The sequence below is a fragment of the Protopterus annectens genome, chromosome 1.part0, assembly GCF_019279795.1.
Source record: "Protopterus annectens isolate FY-2018-M chromosome 1.part0, PAN1.0, whole genome shotgun sequence".
In the NCBI taxonomy this organism is placed as follows: domain Eukaryota; kingdom Metazoa; phylum Chordata; order Ceratodontiformes; family Protopteridae; genus Protopterus; species Protopterus annectens.
In genome coordinates, this window is record NC_056725.1 from 124,053,738 (window position 1) to 124,075,762 (window position 22,025).

At 39.5% G+C, this 22,025-nt stretch overlaps 1 protein-coding gene across 3 annotated transcripts in view; it reads right to left on the minus strand.

Annotated features, from left to right (window-relative positions):
* SYNE1 (spectrin repeat containing nuclear envelope protein 1) overlaps positions 1-22,025 on the minus strand; it is a 2,173,401-nt gene that overhangs the window by 1,078,164 nt on the left and 1,073,212 nt on the right. For all 3 annotated transcript variants that reach the window (XM_044089035.1, XM_044089189.1, XM_044089105.1), the window contains one exon: positions 14,533-14,652. In XM_044089035.1, the coding sequence (XP_043944970.1) occupies positions 14,533-14,652 (120 nt within the window). The remainder of the gene's footprint in view (positions 1-14,532; positions 14,653-22,025) is intronic.

Sequence of the window (22,025 nt, forward strand, 5' to 3'; positions counted from 1 at the left end):
GGCCAGCTAGTACTTGGTTATATTCAACTGGACGTATAAGAGAATTTAAGTACCTTTATCTGCACTTTTGTTTTAAAAAATACAGTATTTAATTTGATTTAAACTGTGTATGAAGGAGTGTTGAAGGAATTTTTAACTGAAGTTATTCTGCTCTTCAGTAACTTGAACTGAAGCTAGTGTTGGCTGAATTTTGTTATTTGCTAGTAATTACAGGTGTGGGGGTAGCCACATTCTTTGATTTCCTGTCCTTGCATATTTAAACTGGTGCATGTGAAATAATTCCTGCTTTAAAACCTCAGCTTGGCCAGCTAGAACTTGGTTATATTCAACTGGACGTATAAGAGAATTTAAGTACCTTTATCTGCACTTTTGTTTTAAAAAAATACAGTATTTAATTTGATTTAAACTGTGTATGAAGGAGTGTTGAAGGAATTTTTAACTGAAGTTATTCTGCTCTTCAGTAACTTGAACTGAAGCTAGTGTTGGCTGAATTTTGTTATTTGCTAGTAATTACAGGTGTGGGGTAGCCACATTCTTTGATTTCCTGTCCTTGCATATTTAAACTGGTGCATGTGAAATAATTCCTGCTTTAAAACCTCAGCTTGGCCAGCTAGAACTTGGTTATATTCAACTGGAAGTATAAGAGAATTTAAGTACCTTTATCTGCACTTTTGTTTTAAAAAAATACAGTATTTAATTTGATTTAAACTGTGTATGAAGGAGTGTTGAAGGAATTTTTAACTGAAGTTATTCTGCTCTTCAGTAACTTGAACTGAAGCTAATGTTGGCTGAATTTTGTTATTTGCTAGTAATTACAGGTGTGGGGGTAGCCACATTCTTTGATTTCCTGTCCTTGCATATTTAAACTGGTGCATGTGAAATAATTCCTGCTTTAAAACCTCAGCTTGGCCAGCTAGAACTTGGTTATATTCAACTGGACGTATAAGAGAATTTAAGTACCTTTATCTGCACTTTTGTTTTAAAAAAAATACAGTATTTAATTTGATTTAAACTGTGTATGAAGGAGTGTTGAAGGAATTTTTAACTGAAGTTATTCTGCTCTTCAGTAACTTGAACTGAAGCTAGTGTTGGCTGAATTTTGTTATTTGCTAGTAATTACAGGTGTGGGGGTAGCCACATTCTTTGATTTCCTGTCCTTGCATATTTAAACTGGTGCATGTGAAATAATTTCTGCTTTAAAACCTCAGCTTGGCCAGCTAGAACTTGGTTATATTCAACTGGACGTATAAGAGAATTTAAGTACCTTTATCTGCACTTTTGTTTTAAAAAAAATACAGTATTTAATTTGATTTAAACTGTGTATGAAGGAGTGTTGAAGGAATTTTTAACTGAAGTTATTCTGCTCTTCAGTAACTTGAACTGAAGCTAGTGTTGGCTGAATTTTGTTATTTGCTAGTAATTACAGGTGTGGGGGTAGCCACATTCTTTGATTTCCTGTCCTTGCATATTTAAACTGGTGCATGTGAAATAATTCCTGCTTTAAAACCTCAGCTTGGCCAGCTAGAACTTGGTTATATTCAACTGGACGTATAAGAGAATTTAAGTACCTTTATCTGCACTTTTGTTTTAAAAAAATACAGTATTTAATTTGATTTAAACTGTGTATGAAGGAGTGTTGAAGGAATATTAACTGAAGTTATTCTTAGTGGCATTGAAACTGCCCGCCCCTCAGCCTGCCTCTGGGCCCATCTCATTTGCTCACTCAACTGAGTGCAGTGAGATCATATTCTGATTTCAGGCACTCCTACTGTGTACAAAGAGAGCATCTGGGAAATAGAATAAAAAAAAAAAAAAAAAAAAAAAATTTTTCATCTGCTTTTACTGTACTTGTGTTTCTACCTACTTCTTTTTACTTTTGCATCATCTTAAAATACTCAATTGTATTTATTACTGCTTGGTGTAACTCATTCTAAGCCTTTTGGTTTAAAAACTTGGGCTTCGGACCAGTTAGTTGTTTTGCACTGAGAGGGTTTGTGGTCTGCACTGTTGTGGCAGAACAGGTAGCTTACATCCTTCTAGGTTGAGAACTGCTGATTGAGGGCTCAGTGTCTGTTATTCTAAAAGTGTATTAATTCTGGTTTAAGCACTTGGGCTTTCAAGCCAGTTATTTTACATAAAGAGGGTTTGTGGTCTGCACTCTTGTGGGAGGAGTGGCTGGACTCTGCCCTTCTGAGCTGGGAATTTCTGGTTAAAGGCTTATAGTGCATGCATATCTGAACTGTTTCTTACTGAAGTTGATTTGTTTGCTGTGGCATAGACTGGATTCGGGCCTGCTGGATCTAGCTTTGTTTGTGTAACTTGAGCACTAATCCAGACATTCTCTAAAATATTCAATGGTATTTATTACTGCTTGGTTGTAACTTGATTAAAGTGTAGCTATCATTCAAGTCTTTTGGATTAAGCACTTGGGCTTCAGACCAGTTGTTTTACATTAGGAAGGTTTGTGGCAAGCACTGTGGTGGCAGGACAGGTAGCTTTCATCCTTCTAAGTTGGGAACTGCTGATTGAGAGCCCAGTGTCCAAGTGTATTAGTTCTGGTTTAGGCACTTGGGCTTCAGGCCAGTTATTTTACATTAAGAAGGTTTGTGGTCTGCACTCTTGTGGGAGAAGAGGCTGGACTCTGCCCTTTGAGCTGGGAATTTCTGGTTAAAGGTTTATAGTGCCTGAATATTTGAACTGTATCTTACTGAAATTGGTACACCTTGTTTGCTCTAGCATAGACTAGATCCAGGCCTGCTAAATCTAGCTTTGTTTATATGCTTGTTGTTTGTTTGCTTGTTATTTCCCTGGAAGCTAATTCCACCTAATAACTTCTCAGCGCTTCTGTGGATCACTAGTGATATCTGCATTGCTTACTGTACTTATTTCCTTGTTTCACTTGAAGGAAAGTTACTGTTTGTCGTTTTTGCATTTAGTTACTTGTAACACATTGCACTCAAGTTACCTGGCACTTGCTCAGTAAAGCAATTATGTAAGTCAGCACTAAAAATTAAAAGCACTACACCCTCACTCCCCACTGGCCCTTGTTTTCAATTAAGGATTTCCCAATATTATTCTAGCATGTCCAAAGGTCAGTTGTCAATCTCCTCTCCAGTCCAGCTGGTGAATCTGGGAATCTTGAGGCAATGTTATAACTGCCTCATGTACACAGACAACCCTCTCCTCCTCCCACATAACACAAATACTAGATATGCAGCTATTTAGCCAAACTGGAGGCTGAGCTCTCTCAACTCAGGACTGGCAAGACCAGACAGGAGGAGAAGGCAACTACACACACCACAAAACCAGCCTCACATAATGCTACCACTCCACTGAATCAAACACATAAACACACAAAGACATACCGGAGGCTCTGAGTAAAATTTACCTAAACAGCAGAGGCCTCCAAAGCAGACACCCAAACAACTGCTACCTCAAGACACCCCACAAGCAACACATAAACCACAAAAGCAGTGTGCAAAGCAGTCACAGCCCTTAAGGCCAAATACAACACCAAACATACTTGTCATAGGTGACTCCATAGTCAGACACACTGACGTCCCACTCACCAGGCTGAACAAGGAGAGGGTCACAGTAAGCTGCCTATCGGGCGCTAGAATCCGCCACATAACACAAGCACTCACGTCACTCCACGGCAAGTACAAATATGACACAGTCATTGTCCATGCTGGTGTGAACGACCTGAGGGCGTACCTCCCTGGACTACATGAAAAGAGACATAGAGGAGCTCTCTGATTATGTAGCCCAGGCAGGTATGACCCTAACCCTGAGCAGTATCCTTCCTTCACCAAGAATGATGCCACAATATAGAGACAAGATGATCAGCTTTAACAATTGGCTTAATGTCTGGTGTCATTCAAAGGGGATCCAGTGTCTGTCTGCCTGGGATGACATGCTTGACAAGCCACGCTAAGGGACGGCTTGCACCTGTCACCCTGGGATTCCGGATATTGGCTAAGGCTCTTGCCACCCCCATAGTGCCTTTTTTAGGCAAGGCTCAAATTCTAAACCTACCACCCTAGAAAACAAAAATGGGAAGAAACTGAGGGTAATGCTGCTCAATGCCAGAAGTCTAAATCTCAAAATGCACCCACTCGAGGCCCTTCTCAGTATGGAGAACATCGATGTCTGTGCTGTAACTGAAACCTGGTTCAAGGCTCCTGAGAGCACCCCGGCACTATTAGGTTTTACCTCATATCATGCGTTCCGGCCCCAAAACCCGGATCACACCACAAAAGGAGGGTGTATCCATATTCATAAAGGATACCCACACCTCCAGGTTGGTGGCAGAAACCTCCAGGTGCAACTAACCATAGGCAAAACTGCTCTACAAATTGTAGCATGCTACAGGCCACCCTCTCAAACTCAGGAACCCCACACAGCCTTCCTGAAGACACTGGAGGGTATAAATGTATCTCCAAACACCATCATATTGGGTGACTTCAACTACCCGAATATAGACTGGGAACATTACTCAAGCCCTAATTTTCTAGCCCAACGGTTCCTGGAGTTCATAAATTCAAATGCCATGGAACAGCTAGTCACTGTTCCCACGAGAGGAGAAAATATACTAGATCTCATTGTCACAAACATGGGGACAAAATGCTCCACACCGGAAGTATATCCCTCATTGGTGAGATCTGATCATAAACTAATCTCACTGGAAATCCACATACCCCCCCCCCCCCCAAACAAAAAAGACCATAGTGAAGAACTTCTTTAAAGCAAACTTCACACTACTCAAGACTGGTGTGGTATCCTTCAAGGCCCCTGAGCCAGAGGAAACCACAACCTGCTGCGGAAGCCCTTATAAATGCCTTCTATGAACACCTCCAGGACTGCATGGATCAGGCAATCCCAAATAAAACCAAGACTCTTTCCACAAAGGGCAAACGTCCAGTCTGGTGGACCCCAGCCATTAACAAACTTTACAATAAGAGGAGAAAGCTATTACATGATAGAACAAAATCCATAAAAGGAAGTCACCCCTGATCATTATTAGTAAAAAATACGAGCACTCATAAAATCAACTAAGGCCAATTTTGAGAGAAAAATTGCCATGGATTCAAAGGACAATCATAAGGCCTTTTTCAGCTATGTTAGGAACCTGGGTGGAAACTCCCAGATATGCTCAGAATTAGTCCAAAATGATACAAAAATCACTGAACCCACAGACATTGCCAACATACTGGCAGGCAGGTTCAGTGCAAACTTCACCCTCTCCCCTAAAGGAGAGATAACTATCCCAGCTGAGTGTAGCCTCCCGGACATCTCAAATGCGCAGGTGAAAGCTGCTCTCTCTAAAGCTAAAAACACAGCATCAATGGGACCGGATGGTGTCCCCGCTGTGTGCTACCTAAATGAGGAATTAAACCCGCACATAAGGCAGCTGTTTAATCTCAGCCTTACCACAGGATAGAGGTGGGCATACGGCAACTGTGGTCCCACTCCACAAAGGCGCCCACGGACCCTGGTAGCCCATAAGCTTAACAAGTCTAGTCTGCAAAGCTATGGAGAGGATCATAATGGAGCTCATAAACAAAGATATAGGGGACTTGCAGACATTGGACCCGACCCAGTTTGGCTTTGTCAAGGGAAGATCATGCCTTTTGAACTTGGTCGACTTCTTCGAAACAGTCACCAAGGCCATTGATGAGGGAAAGGCAGTCCATACAGCCTACCTTGACCTTGCAACACAATACCCCACTGGTATTGTAGAAAAACTTACCAGCTTAAATGTAAACCCATATGTCACAAGATGGGTTGCAAACTGGCTTAAGGACAGAACCCACAGGGTTAGAGCTGCTGGCGCTGTGTAAGACTCCAAGCCGGTCACAAGTGGTGTCCCACAGGGCTCGGTCCTTGGCCCCCTATTGTTTGGCATCTACTTCTCAGAAGTACAGGCCAACATGGGAGGACTTTGACAAAGTTTGCAGACGACTGCAAACTGGGCGCCATAGTGGAAAGTGCATTGGACACGGATATCCTTCAGAAGGGACTCACGGAAACAGATAGCTGGTGCCAGAGCCATGGCCTTAAGTTAAACGCCAAAAAATGTATAGTCATACCCTTCGGGAAAAACAAGGTAACCCCAAGCTACCATATAGGTGGCAATACACTAAGCACAGAAGAGGTTATCAGGGACCTGGGGACCCAGGTTAACAGTGGCCTTTCTTTTGACACTCACGTTGCTAAAGTGGTTAGAAAGACCTTCTACATTGCCCACCTGATCATGAAGGGATTCACATCCAGATCTAGTGAGGTCATTGTTCCCCTGTACTCTTCACTTATCAGACCAATGATCGAGTACAATGCCCCATTCGGGATGTATCTCACCCGACATCTGCAGCAATTGGAGAGACCCCAAAAGTTCCTCACCAAAAGGATAAAGGGACTCCAAAATCTGTCATATGCTGCCATATTGAAGAAACTCCAGCTCTATTCAGTCGCATACCGTCTGCTCAGAGGTGACATGTGCCTGACATACAAAGCCATGTCCAACCTGGAATTAATGGACATGCTCCACCTCAAAAAATCTAAATCCACCAAAACCACTAGAGCAAGCGACTTAAACCTTAGCACGGATATAAATAGGACGTGCTGGAGGGATAGATTTATCACTCAGAGACTCCCTATGCTGTGGAATAAAATCCCGGTCCATGTGAGGCAGAGCACCTCGCTGACTCTGTTCAAGAGAAATCTAGACCTGTGGATGGGAGATCGTAGGTTTACCCCGGGAATCATCTCTGTGTCACTGCTGGACAGAGGCACAACAAACTAATGGGCACAGTATTTTTTCATATAAGGGGTGGCGTAAGCCACAAAAATTTGGGCTAGGCTTATAAATGCCTTAGGGCAGATAGCCTAGTATAAACCTATGAACCTATGATTGGCAGTGGAGTTTTACGGTGTCGAGTTGCCAGCCCGGCGCCCAACCTTCCACACATTGTTTTACTAGACAGACTAAAATTTAAACTAGACATAGGTGAAAAAGCCTTCTCTATGGACTAATCACCAAACAAAGTTAAAAAGTACTCTATCTCTGGAAAATTAAAATAAGAGCTTGAAAGAACTCCTGCCAAAAGAAAAATAAAATGCATATGCTTCAAGAATGCTGGTTAGTTCAGCTTACTGTATATTGTATCGTATTGTCAACACATTGTAAAAAATATTTTATTTAAACCATAACCTATGCAACTATTCTATAACTTGTATTTACCTAGAAAAGTTTTTATAATGAATTGTTTTAAATGTTGTCATAACATGCATTATACTGCAGACATGTCTGTGCCCAGGTCATGAGTAAAGGGGGTGACTAACCAGCCCAGATACCTGGCAAACAAACTGATAAATAAACAGGTTAACAAAAGCATCAGTAATGAAATATTTTTCAAACAAACAACTAATTCAAAAGCTATGCTATAAGAGAAATGCCAGATAAGATCACTGGTAACAGCACACCTCTGATAAGTACTAAAGTCAATAGAATGAGTGTTTGTAACATTTACACCTAAGTGATGCTCTGCCTTCTACAGAAATATTGGTAATGTTTACTTGTATACTGTCAGCAAGCAGTGTAATTAGGGTCTGCTTACTTACACTAGCTAAATCCAACTTCACTGGAGAAAAGGAGAACAACAGCAGGTCCAGTTTACTAACATCATCTACTGTCCTAAGGTAAACGCTATGTTACTAACATCATCTACTGTCCTAAGGTAAACGCTATGTTACTAACATCATCTACTGTCCTAAGGTAAACGCTATGTTACTAACATCATCTACTGTCCTAAGGTAAATGCTATGGGTGCCTTCTGTGTGGAGTTTGCATGTTCTCCCTGTGTTCGCGTGGGTTTCCTCCGGGTACTCCAGTTTCCTCCCACATTCTAAAGACATGCTTCTGGAGCGTTTCTCCCCGGGCCTCCGCTGAAAACAGGATCTGTGGAACTTAGTCAGACTTTCCTGGTCAACAAATGTTAAATAAATAAAATAAATAAATGTTACTAACATCATCTACTGTCCTAAGGTAAACGCTATGTTACTAACATCATCTACTATCCTAAGGTAAACGCTATGTTACTGACATCATCTACTATCCTAAGGTAAACGCTATATTACTAACATCATCTACTGTCCTAAGGTAAATGCTATGTTACTAACATCATCTACTGTCCTAAGGTAAACGCTATGTTACTAACATCATCTACTGTCCTAAGGTAAACGCTATGTTACTAACATCATCTACTGTCCTAAGGTAAACGCTATGTTACTAACATCATCTACTGTCCTAAGGTAAATGCTATTTTACTAACATCATCTACTGTCCTAAGGTAAACGCTATGTTACTAACATTATCTACTGTCCTAAGGTAAACGCTATGTTACTAACATCATCTACTGTCCTAAGGTAAACGCTATGTTACTAACATCATCTACTGTCCTAAGGTAAACACTATGTTACTAACATCATCTACTGTCCTAAGGTAAACGCTATGTTACTAACATCATCTACTGTCCTAAGGTAAATGCTATGTTACTAACATCATCTACTGTCCTAAGGTAAACGCTATGTTACTAACATCATCTACTGTCCTAAGGTAAACGCTATGTTACTAACATCATCTACTGTCCTAAGGTAAATGCTATGTTACTAACATCATCTACTGTCCTAAGGTAAACGCTATGTTACTAACATCATCTACTGTCCTAAGGTAAATGCTATGTTACTAACATCATCTACTCTCCTAAGGTAAACGCTATGTTACTAACATCATCTACTGTCCTAAGGTAAACGCTATGTTACTAACATCATCTACTGTCCTAAGGTAAATGCTATGTTACTAACATCATCTACTGTCCTAAGGAAAATGCTATGTTACTAACATCATCTACTGTCCTAAGGTAAACGCTATGTTACTAACATCATCTACTGTCCTAAGGAGAACGCTATGTTACTAACATCATCTACTGTCATTAGATAAACGCTATGTTACTAACATCATCTACTGTCCTAAGGTAAACGCTATGTTACTAACATCATCTACTGTCCTAAGGTAAACGCTATGTTACTCACATCATCTACTCTCATCTACTGTCCTAAGGTAAACGCTATGTTACTAACATCATCTACTGTCCTAAGGTAAACACTATGTTACTAACATCAACTACTGTCCTAAGGTAAATGCTATGTTACTAACATCATCTACTGTCCTAAGGTAAATGCTATGTTACTAACATCATCTACTGTCCTAAGGTAAACGCTATGTTACTAACATCATCTACTGTCCTAAGTTAAACGCTATGTTACTAACATCATCTACTGTCCTAAGGTAAATGCTATGTTACTAACATCATCTACTGTCCTAAGGTAAACGCTATGTTACTAACATCAAGTATTGTCCTATAGTAAATGCTATGGGTGCCTTCTGTTTGGAGTTTGCATGTTCTCCCTGTGTTCGCGTGCGTTTCCTCCGGGTACTCCAGTTTCCTCCCACATTCTAAAGGCATGCTTCTGGAGCGTTTCTCCCCGGGCCTCCACTGAAAACAGGATCTGTGTAGTCAGACTTTCCTGGTCAACAAATGTTAAATAAATAAAATAAATAAATGTTACTAACATCATCTACTATCCTATACGCTTAGTAGCAGCTATGTTACTAACATCATCTACTATCCTAAGGTAAACGCTATGTTACTAACATCATCTACTATCCTAAGGTAAACGCTATATTACTAACATCATCTACTGTCCTAAGGTAAACGCTATGTTACTAACATCATCTACTGTCCTAAGGTAAACGCTATGTTACTAACATCATCTACTGTCCTAAGGTAAACGCTATGTTACTAACATCATCTACTGTCCTAAGGTAAATGCTATGTTACTAACATCATCTACTGTCCTAAGGTAAATGCTATGTTACTAACATCATCTACTGTCCTAAGGTAAACACTATGTTACTAACATCATCTACTGTCCTAAGGTAAACACTATGTTACTAACATCATCTACTGTCCTAAGGTAAACGCTATGTTACTAACATCATCTACTGTCCTAAGGTAAATGCTATGTTACTAACATCATCTACTGTCCTAAGGTAAATGCTATGTTACTAACATCATCTACTGTCCTAAGGTAAACGCTATGTTACTAACATCATCTACTGTCCTAAGGTAAACACTATGTTACTAACATCATCTACTGTCCTAAGGTAAATGCTATGTTACTAACATCATCTACTGTCCTAAGGTAAACGCTATGTTACTAACATCATCTACTGTCCTAAGGTAAACGCTATGTTACTAACATCATCTACTGTCCTAAGGTAAACGCTATGTTACTAACATCATCTACTGTCCTAAGGTAAACGCTATGTTACTAACATCATCTACTGTCCTAAGGTAAACGCTATGTTACTAACATCATCTACTGTCCTTAGGAGAACGTTATGTTACTAACATCATCTACTGTCCTAAGGTAAACACTATGTTACTAACATCATCTACTGTCCTAAGGTAAACACTATGTTACTAACATCATCTACTGTCCTAAGGTAAACACTATGTTACTAACATCATCTACTGTCCTAAGGTAAACGCTATGCAGATGGTTCATACCAAGGATACAAAATGTTCCTTATCTCTCCCTCTCCCCATGTTTAAGGACAGGTCTTTTATAAAGAGTTAAGTAAGGAACAGATGGAAGTGTTAATAAAAGTAATGAATGAATCCGTGCTTGGAGGGATGAAATGTGAAAAAAATATGTCAAGGAATTCTACAAATTATTCACAAAAAGGGAGAAAGAAAAGACAGAACTTCTGAGGTAATCATGTTAGGGAATATGAACTATAAATATTAAAGAAGATTAGGCAAAACATTTGATAAAATGATAGACAAAATGATGTAAGAAGGTATACATGGAATAAAAGGGAAAAGATGAAGGATACGCTAATCATAATTATGGAGGTATTAGTTACTATTACAAGAGAAAAGTCAAACGGCAAGGTAGTTGTGTGTGTCGAACCAAAAGTTTCTGAAAGCAAAGGACAAGAAATTATACAGGACATTTTAATGTCATATGGCTTAGATAGAAGAAGAGAAAAAATGTTGAAATCAGTCTAAGAAAACACATGGAATAAGATATAAGTTAATGAATAGGAAAGTGAGGGAGTGAAAGTTCATAAACGGGGTTGTATTATTATTGAATTCAATTATACATGTTAAAAACATTGTATGGAAAGGCAGTGTAGTAAATAATGGAGTAGATGAAAATTTTTGGTTTTTCGGTATATGTAGCTGATTTAGCGATATATAAAGAAATAAAGTATAGCCAAAGGAAGTATTATTAAATATGGAAGAGGAGTTAGAAAGTTTGGATCTGGTATTTAACAAAGGAAAGGAAAAAGAATTGGCTTTAAAGAAACAGTTAAAATTGAAGATATTTATTTTTTCAAGACAAAGAATTCACTTTACTAGAGATCAAGTTTAGGAAACATTAAGTTACTGAAAAGCAAAAGAGGAATGTGAAGAGACTTGTATTTGGAAATCATTCCAAATGTCTTAAAAGTGTATACTTAATTCATCTATGTGTTTTTTATAAAAATAGTATTAATCTGTATATGTATTACTGCTGATGTATGATAATTAATTGCTAGAAGGCATGTACTCTGTTAAAAGAAGGATAATTTATTGTGGGAAGAAAATGTGGGATTGGTATTAATAAATCCAAAAGTATATTTACCATTTATACATTTGTTCTGGGTATTAGATTGGGGAATACAAACAGTGCTGGTTACTTGCTGTGGAAAATATGAAGAGATATGGGAAGAAGTGATAGATAGGGAAAAATACAAGAGACTATGGCAATTCCGAGATAACTAAATACATGAGTAAAATTAAATTATGGAATTTTAGAAAGGGTGAAGAAAATGCTAAAAGGAAGGACTGGCATGATAATATGATGGACATGTCTTACTATAAAAAGTCATGGGAAGAAATGGATGAAGCAGAAAAAGCAATAAAATAGAGATAAGAATTATTAAAAAAAACAACAATAAAATGGGTATAAAAATGGCTTTAAAAAGTTAAGGAAGCTTCAAAAATTTTTTTTCAGAGGTTGTTACTGAAAAAAAATACCAATGAATTGGCTTGTCAGATGATATATATAAACAACTAACTGTAAGGATCTGTAAGATAAGTAAGAAGATAATTTGTAAGATAAGTAAAAAGTAGAGGACACAACAGACCATGTTTTAATGGAATGCGAAAAAATGAAATACATATGGTAAAAGTTCAAGTCAGAATATCAGTATGAATGTTTTCATAGTATAGATTTAAATATAATAATACATGGGAGGATGAATATATCGGAAAAGAACTAAGAACTACATTCCTTCTTTGTGATCTTATTTTTATTGTGAATTTTTCTATATCTGGATGCCTTTGCCTATATTTCTCTGATTTTTTGTGTTGATTAATTTAGCTTTCTCCTTTACATAAATATTGCACCAGATCAGATACCTCTTTCTTTCCCATGTCCATATTTCTTTTTTATACCTTTCAAAAGTCTCTAGATTTTGTTCTTTATATTTTTCACTTCTTCAGTCGCTTCTTTTTCCAAATGCCCCAAGGTTTCTTGGTCTATATAATGTTTTTAAAAACTGTGTTGTACTAATGAATGCAAATTTTTATTTGAAGCTTCTGACAGTTCTTCTTGTGGAAGTATTTTTCTTTTCTCTAATTTCTGCCTTAATCTTTTTGTATATCTTCTGTTGGAATATTCTGGGCTACTTGCATAATAGTAACAATAAATAATTCCTTTCTTATCCTCAGTAGCCAACTCTATCACCTTTATGTCTCTTTTTTGGGCTATCAGCTTTTGCGATTTTGTGGACTGACACTTCCTTCTGCAACAGGGGGTCATCCCCCACTGTAGGAATGTTTCTGTGTCTTGATGATTCTACAATGCCATTTCTTCCCATCCTGGTACGAGCGTGCCTACCAGGATTGGACACTTTTTTTATCCTGGGTCTTGTGCACCCAGCTATCTTTTTTAATTTTTAACCTACTTCTGTCCATGAGATATACTCTATATCTCATGGACAGAAAATACAGTCTACATATCAGTGTTGTCTTGGTGAGATTGTGTGAAAAACAGGGTTAACCTAAAGCAGATACTCACCAAGACTTGAGGATGAATTCAGTTCTACCAATACTACTTTCCTTTACTTTCTGACTTATCATTTCTCCATTCGGACCCTGTAAAAGGTGACTCATGAACAGTACTGTATGGAGGTGATACTTGCAGAGGGGGAGCTGTCATACAGGTATGCAATGAAAGACTTTTGTGCCCTCAATGGCACTGTGGCAACTAAGAGCATTTGGCCCTAACACCACCACTTGGTGATGATGTAAGCACTTGCATCACTTTAGGGAACTGTCTTTTACAACTCAGCCCTTTGCATGCATGTTCTTACATATGTAGTGGCAAAGTCTACTCTTGCCACTTCTGGGGTAGTGCCTGCACTGGTTCTCTGTTTTGGACAAAGCTGAGCAAGCCAGGGGCCACCCCACCCCACCTCATCCAGGATTGGCATGCCCATCCTGTTACTCTGCTCTGCAATCTGGATCAGGTACTTGAGAACCTACTGAAACTCAGGTTGCCTGGGTTGTACTTTGGGATTTATTCTTCTACATCATGGAACTGGCATCTGGATGTGGAAGCCTTAATCTGAGGTAAGTACACTTCTTGGAAATTTATATTAATATGCCATTAGAAACTTTATAAATTTGTGAAAGGTCGAACTATATATGTACACAACTTAAAAAAAACATAATGTAAACATTGCACTTGTCAGTTTCAAAAATCAAAAACCAACAAGCTCACTATGCAAAGTAGAACAAATATGAATTCATTCACTTCAACTAGCAGAAATGAACTGAGCAGGATGAGTTTTTGTGTGTGTGTGTGTGTGTGTGTGTGTGTGTGTGTGTGTGTGTGTGTGTGTGTGTGAGTGTGTGAGTGTGTGTGTGTGTGTGTGTGTGTGTGTGTGTGTGTGTGTGTGTGTGTGTGTGTGTGTGGTATATATATATATATATATATATATATATATATATATATATATATATATATATATATATATATGTGTGTGTGTGTGTGTGTGTGTGTGTGTGTGTGTGTGTGTGTATGTATATATATATATGTGTGTGTGTGTGTGTTATATAGTACATATATGTGTGTGTGTGTGTGTGTGTATGGTATATAGTATATATATATATATATATATATATATATATATATATATATATATATATATATATATATGTGTGTGTGTGTGTGTGTGTGTATACACGCACTCATGTGCGCGCACATGCACACACACAAAACTCTGCTCCCTCAAACAGAGCCAGCCTTAGCAATTGCAGGGCCTTTTACAAAAGTATCTATATAAATCTTGTACACGAGTATAAACAGCATGTAGTGTCTGCTACCTTGTTACATTTTTCCTGAAATACCAACCTGGAGTTTGGCAACTTCCAGCATAGCAGGCTGTTCCACCTGCAGTCTGTCACCTTGTTCCTTTAGTGCTGTGATCTGAACTTCAAATTCTCTCAGACTTTCCTCCGCTTGCAGTATAGCCTATGTAACACAAGAGAAACAGAGAAATATATCTTATGATAGTTGTAAGGCTTGTCATGTCCTATTGTATAGGCAAGTATGCTGTCATGTTATTAAAAGAAAATTATTTATGTATTAATAATCAGCAGGTAGGCAGACTAAGGCCTCGTTTTAGCCAAGTCGTAGTTACAATAAAAAAATACATGTGAAACTCAAGACAAAAGACATTAAATCACATAAAATGAAAACCAAAGAAAAGGTGTAAAAAAACTTTTTTATATAAAAAAAAGTCTAGTTCTCATGCAGTATGATGGTAAAAGACCATGTACACAGAAGCTACATTACAGCGCAGGAAACCAAAAACCTGGTTTCACTCTTGGTTCCACCACAGTCCTCCTTGCTATGTTGCCGAAGGGAATGTTCTGGGACTATAACATAACATAAATCCTTGTTATGTTGCTATGCAAAATGCTGCAGATTAAATATCAAAAATTAAAATGTCATCATCAGAAAATGCTGTAGATCATCATCACACAGATTTAACAAATGTCATTTTATGGGGGTTGCTTTGCTCCTTACAAAACCAAATGTAGAGGGCTGTGCCCTCAGATCCCAGTAACTAAATATATTACTTTCAGTGCTGCGCACCCTTGGAGGAAATGGTAAAGTTGTAAAACACTTTTTTTTCTGTTTTATTGCAAATGTACTTATCCTTGACACTAACATATCTAACTGTCTGGCTTATGCAATAAACACACGATATGATTAGCGCAATGAGTGAACCGCTACCAAATCAGGTGAACGCTCCTTATCAGAATAAAAAATAAAATAATCAACAGAAGTAAAAAGGTAGGAGCGAAGCAGATAAGTGAATAAACTTTTCAAAAGTTCAATGATAGTCCAAGAATCTTCAGTTAATGTTCTCAGAAATATGTTCCAAAAATCATGAAATAGATATATTAAAATCAAAACGAATCTTTATATCATGAGATAAGCGCTTTCGCTGTATGCAGCTTCCTCAGATCTCTCAACAACATTTAAATTAAAAAAAAAAACAGAATATAGAGACATATCAATTAAACAATTAATAAATTAGTAAAACCAAGAATTTTTTTAAAAGGGAAATGTTAAATCTGCAAAATGCATGTAACAAATCCACATAATGCATATAACAAATAACCTACAACTGATATATAAGGAAGGAGAAGTGTACACTAAAGTATCCAAACCAAATTATGCACTCTAAGCGCATACATAAAATCATGAATTCTCCAAATATAGCATCTATGAAATATGTATATACATAAAAGATAAATGTAGGATGGATATATATATGTATGAAAAAAAAATCTAAACATGTATATAAAGAATAAATATACAAAACTGTGCATATGTATGCCAAATGCATACACATAAATATGCACATAACTATGAAATATATATAAAGTTAAAATGTATGCATATATATATATATATATATATATATATATATATATATATATATATATATATATATATATGAAATATAAGAAACTTGAAGGACACACTCAATCATGTAAGATATTGGATGTAAACTCTAATGATGTGGGTAACATAATTTACCTGATGTTTCTACATCCCCTCAGCCTAGGTTTTATTGAGGCTCTCTCATTGAGTCCTGACCCACTATCAGCTCTGAGCAGGACAATCCAGTCACTCTCCTTGCTTTCAGTATGTGTCCTTATGTCACTCCCTCTCTTGCTCGGGAATATAACTTCTAAAACCCTAAAAAGGAACTTATGTGTATTCCCAAAAAGGCTAAAATGTTTGGCTAGAGCATTATGTAATGATCCTTTCTTAATATGACAGATGTGTTCCCTCACTCTGTCCCTAAGTGGATGATTTGTTTTGCCCATGTAGAAACAAGAGCAAATTTGACAGACAGCCAAGTAGACCACATGGCACGTCATGCAATTTGCATTGACGTTTGTCCTAAAAACTATCTGTGAGTCTGGATGTAAAAAATCAACATTTGTGTCCATGAATGAACAGAAGTTACAATGTCCCCAAGGCTCCATATGGCCTATTATCCTACCTTTCTTTCCCTGTCTTGGGTAGCATAACATCCTCTTTAGATTATTCTTATTCCTGTACTGAAACCTGGGGATATCACCAACTATATTCTTCAAATCATCGTCTACCTGAAAGATAGACCAATACCTACTGATGATCTCTCTGACCTCTAGATGGTCTGAGGTAAAAGTTGTTAGAAACTTAATAGTAGGTAGAGTCATGTCACTATTGATGTTTCCCACAAAGTCTGAAGGTCCAAAATATGGTGTGGCTACTGTGTGTCGTAAATCATGGGTGTTCTCTAAGGAACAACTGACCTCATTAATGTTGTATCCTCTCTGTAACAGCCTATGTCTTAAATCATCTAATTCTACCAAAAATCCTCTTTCAGTCAGATTTAGCCTGGAGGCTCTAATTGTCTGGCCCTTCATAATATTTCTAAAAATGGAGGGTGGATGCATGCTTGATCTCATAAGTAACAAATTGCAATAAAAGGCCTTCCTGAAAACTCCAGTGTTTATAAGGCCAATTTCACAATGTATAGGTCTAAAAAAGTACAGTTTTGTACCTACCATAATGTAGATGTCCGATAGATATGCAACTGCAGTCATAACATATGGGTTGTCCTGCCTCAGGCAGCCCTCGGTCGGCCAGATTCCAAAGTCTGGGTCCTGCGTCGGCCGGTGTCGCCTCCTCTCCGACGTCAGAACGGCTGGAGTATAAAGGCATCAGCCGACGCCATCTTCTTCAGTGTTTCTTGCCCCAGATGCCAGATGCCCTCCTAGGAAGGCTAAATTTGGTGAATGGATAAACAAATCCAGACATGCACAACAGTAATAAACAGATACACCATAGGAGATACCCCCAGCTAATAGGAATAGGGGTAGTGGACCCATAAAGAAGGTTGCAGAGGGGTAGGAGGGTGGGAAAATCCGACTGCAGTTGCATATCTATCGGACATCTACATTTATGGTAGGTACAAAACTGTACTATGTCCTTCAAGAATGCAACTGCAGTCATAACATATGGGTTGAATACCATAGCCAAGCTGGGGGTGGTTGGAACTAAGAAAGTGATGGTGTAGCTAAAATGCCCTGCAGGACTGTCGAAGTAAAGCCTGCATGGGATCTGGAGTATAAAGGCAGGTTGTAGTACTTGGTAAATGTATGCACGGAGCTCCATGTAGCAGCCTCTAGAATGTCCTTTGTAGCCACTCCTCTTAGGAAAGCTGTGGATGTGGCTATAGCTCTGGTGGAGTGTGGTCTAATATTGGCTGGCACACCTTTTCCATGAAAAGAATAGCAAAATCTGATGCAGTGTCCAATCCATTTGGAAATTGTTTGTTTGGAGATTGCTTTTCCTTGTACTCCAGCAGCATAGGCCATAAGCAGTTGGTCAGACTTTCTGGTGGCCTTAGTTCTATCCAAGTAGTAGCGTAGTTGTCTGTGTATGTCCAAAGTATGCAGCAGTGCTTCCCCCCTGTTTTGAGGATTGGGGAAGAAAGTAGGCAGGTGAATGGCTTGATTTAGAGACACCCTGGAAATTACTTTTGGCATGAATGAAGGATTGGTTCTTAGAGAGACTCTGTCCTGATGGAAAATGAGAAAAGGAGGTACTGCCATGAGTGCCTGTATCTCCGAGACTCTTCTTGCTGATGTAATTGCCAATAGGAAAACCATTTTCCATGAGAGAAATTGCATTTCTGAAGTTGCTGCTGGTTCAAAGGGAGGAAGAGTTAATTTTTCCAAGATGAAATTGAGGTCCCATGCAGGTACTGGCGGTTTCCTGGGAGGTTTGATATTCTTTATCCCTCTTAGGAACTGTCTTAGCAAAGGATGTGAAAACACAGGTGGATCACAATTGTACTTTGCTGAGATTGCTGAGGCATGAATCTTTATGGAAGAATATGAGAGACCAGTATGAAACATTTCTGCAAAGTATTCCAATATCTGAGGTATACTCAATACTGTTGTATCCTGGCCCCTGTTAGCATTCCAGATGATGAATCTCTTCCACTTGGCTGAATAGGTTTTTCTGGTGGAAGGTCTGCGTGCTTCCAGTAAGCTCTCTTGAACTTTTTTTTTGGAAAGAGAGATATCGGAAGGAGTTATGGTAACCTCCAGGCTGTCAGATGCAATGTTTTCAGGTTTTGATGCACAGTCCTGTAATTGTGTTGTGTTAGAAGCAGAGGCCATAGGGGCAGAGGCCACGGTTTGGTCCGAGTTATGCTCAACAGCAATGGGTACCAGTGCTGCCTTGGCCAGTCTAGAGCTATCAAAATGCCTGTTGGTTGTTCTGCTTTGATCTTCAGTATCACCCTGGTCAGCAGTGGTAGAGGAGGGAATGCATAAATTGTTAGGGAATTCCAGCTGAAGGAGAGAGCATCTGTTTTCCAGGCTAGAGGATGGTGGGTCCTTGTACAGAACTTTTCCAGGTGATGATTCATGTGAGAAGCAAGGAGATCTATGTCTGGTCTTCCCCATGTCCTTGTTATCTGTGAGAAAATGTGAGGGTGCAGCATCCATTCGTGTGGATCCATGAAATTTCTACTCAGCTTGTCTGCCAGTATATAGTCCTTGCCTGGCACAAACTGGGATTGCAAATGTATCTTCAGACTTAGGGATTTTTCCCAGAGAAACATTGTTAGTCTGCAGAGGGGGTAAGAATGAGTGCCTCCCTGCTTGTTTATATACCACATAACAGTGGTGTTGTCTGTCCTTATTAGCAAATGTCCTTGTTGAAGTGATTTTTTGAAAGTCTCGATTGCATGTATCACTGCCAACATCTCCTTTTGGTTTATGTGCAGATGCCTTTCCCTTGGTGTCCATTGACCTTGAATGCATCTGCCCTCCATGTGCGCCCCCCATCCATGGTCTGAGGCATCTGTTGTAATCATTTGACCTGCTTGAGGTTTGTTGAAAGACATGCCTTTGTTTAACTGACTTGCTTGAGCCCACCACAAAAATTCTCTTTGCAGACATGGAATGAGTGGGATTATGTCCTCTAGGCTTTGGCTGTGTTGGGACCATAAGCTTTTTAAGTACCATTGCAGCTTTCTCATATGAAGTCTTGCCAAAGGTATCAGAAGAATGCAAGATGCCATGAACCCCAGGGCCTGCAGGATTTTCCTTGCAGGCAGCTGGGAGAGCTTTGCTAGGCGTTTGAAGTACTCTGGTAACTGCTGTTGTTTTTCCTCTGTGAGATAAGCCATTTGTGTTTTTGTGTCCAGTTTGGCTCCTAGGAAAATAATTTGTTGGGATGGCAGAAGTCTTGATTTCTGAATGTTGACTGTGTATCCCAAGGCCTGTAGTAATTGAATGACATAGTCCAAGTTTGCTATCAAGGTTTGTTTGTTGTCTGCTTGTATGAGGCAGTCGTCCAGGTAGGGGTATATTTGAATCACGTGGAGTCTGCAGTGTGCCACTACTGATGCCAGGCATTTCGTGAACACTCTGGGCGCAGTAGATAAGCCAAACGGCAATGCTGAGAATTGATAATGCTCTGTCCCTGCAAGAAATCTGAGGTATCTTCTGCAGCTTTGTCTGATTGGGACATGCAGGTATGCCTCCTTGAGGTCCAGAGTGACCAGCCAAGACCCCTTGCCCAGCATGGGAAGGAGTTGCTGCAACATCAGCATTTTGAACTTTGGCACAATGAGATAAGTATTTAGAGTAGACAAGTCCAGTATAGGCCTCCATTTGTTTTCCTTTCTTGGAACAAGGAACAGTCTTGAATAAAATCCCTGGCCTTGTTCCTGTGGAGGGACCTTTTCTATTGCTTTTATATTCAACAGCTTTGAAACTTGAATGAGTGCCTCTGCCCTTTGATGAAGTGGCAGGTTTGGCATGCCTTGTCTTATTGGTAAAGTATGGAAGTGGAATCTGTAACCTTTGTCTATTAAATCCAGAATCCAGTTGTCCTTGGTTCAGATATGCCAGTTTTTTGAGAATAAGGATAATTTTCCGCCCAAAGGCGCTTCTTTTTGAGCCTTTGTAGATGGTATGAAAATCAAGTCATTGTGGTTGTCCTTGTGGTGCAGCTGGACTGCCTGCTCCACTTCTTTGATTTGGTGGTTGCCATTGGCGGCCCCTGTAGGAGCCTCGGTATTGCCCTCTACCTCGGGTACGCCTGTTTTTTCCCCTTTGAGACTTGTCAGTGTCTGGAAAGGACCAATTCTTTGAAGGCCAATTCCTGATGAATCTGGGTGGCTGAACCTGGAGGAAATCTTTGACTGTCTGTACTGATTTAGCTTTTTCCTCAATTGACTTCAACACATCTTGTGCATTAGCACCAAAAAGCTTCTGTTTTTCCAAAGGTGCATCAAGTAACTTTACTTTAACATGGTCTGGCAGTGGCTGTTCTTTTAACCAAGCATGTCTACGAATAACAGCCCCAGTCATAGCTGCCCTACATGAAGCTTCCAATGCATCATAACCACACTGAAGAAAATTATTGCTAACCTGCTGAGTGTTATGTACTAAATCCTGCAATGCCTTTCTATCAATAGGCTCAGGAGAGACTAGCTTTTTCTGTAAATCATCCAGTAAAAAATCCTGGTACTGAAACATATGAAAAAGACAGTTAAGTGACCTCATGGCCAGGGTGGTAGAGGTATAGACTTTTTTACCCCATCTCTCCAGGGACCTATCTTCCCTATCTGCTGGCAGTGGATTCTTGGCTGCAGAAGTAGCCACTCCCTTGGGGCCCTGTGAAATAGTTTCTAGATCCACAGAATGGGCCTTAAAGAGATGTTTGTGGGTGTCAGGGACCCTATAATATCTGTCCGGCTTGACAGGAGCAGGAGGGAGAGAATCAGAGTTAGCACTGGAGTCGGAGAAAACATCATCCAGGACATCCATAACTGGAGGGATAGGTAAAGGTCTGTGTTGGTGTAGCTTGAGGAAGGTACGTAGCCTTTTCCTGGAATCAGAGAATTCCTGACCCTGCCATTTAAAATGCTCCCTCATAGAGTGTAGGACTTCACTGAACGAGAAATTCTCTGGAGGAGAGGCAGAGGGAATTGATTCCTCAGCATCAGAGTCCTCATAGGCCTGGAAGGATTCTTCTTGGGTATCTGAAAGCTCAGAATCCCCAGAGGCTTCATCTGAAGAGAGGTTGTCGGCCTGCTCAGTTCTGGGCCTTTTCTCTGCAGGCGGCTGAGAACCTCTGTCTAGATGAGGCTGAGACCCCCTGATAAGAGAAATAAGATCTGCAGCAAGAGACATGATCTGTTTATCAGAAGAAGGGGCCTGGGCAGTAGGTTTAGGATGGGCCTTGGCCTGGCTGGTGGCCTTAGCACGTGCAAAGGCCTTGATGGACATGGATACAGGAGGCCTAGCTGC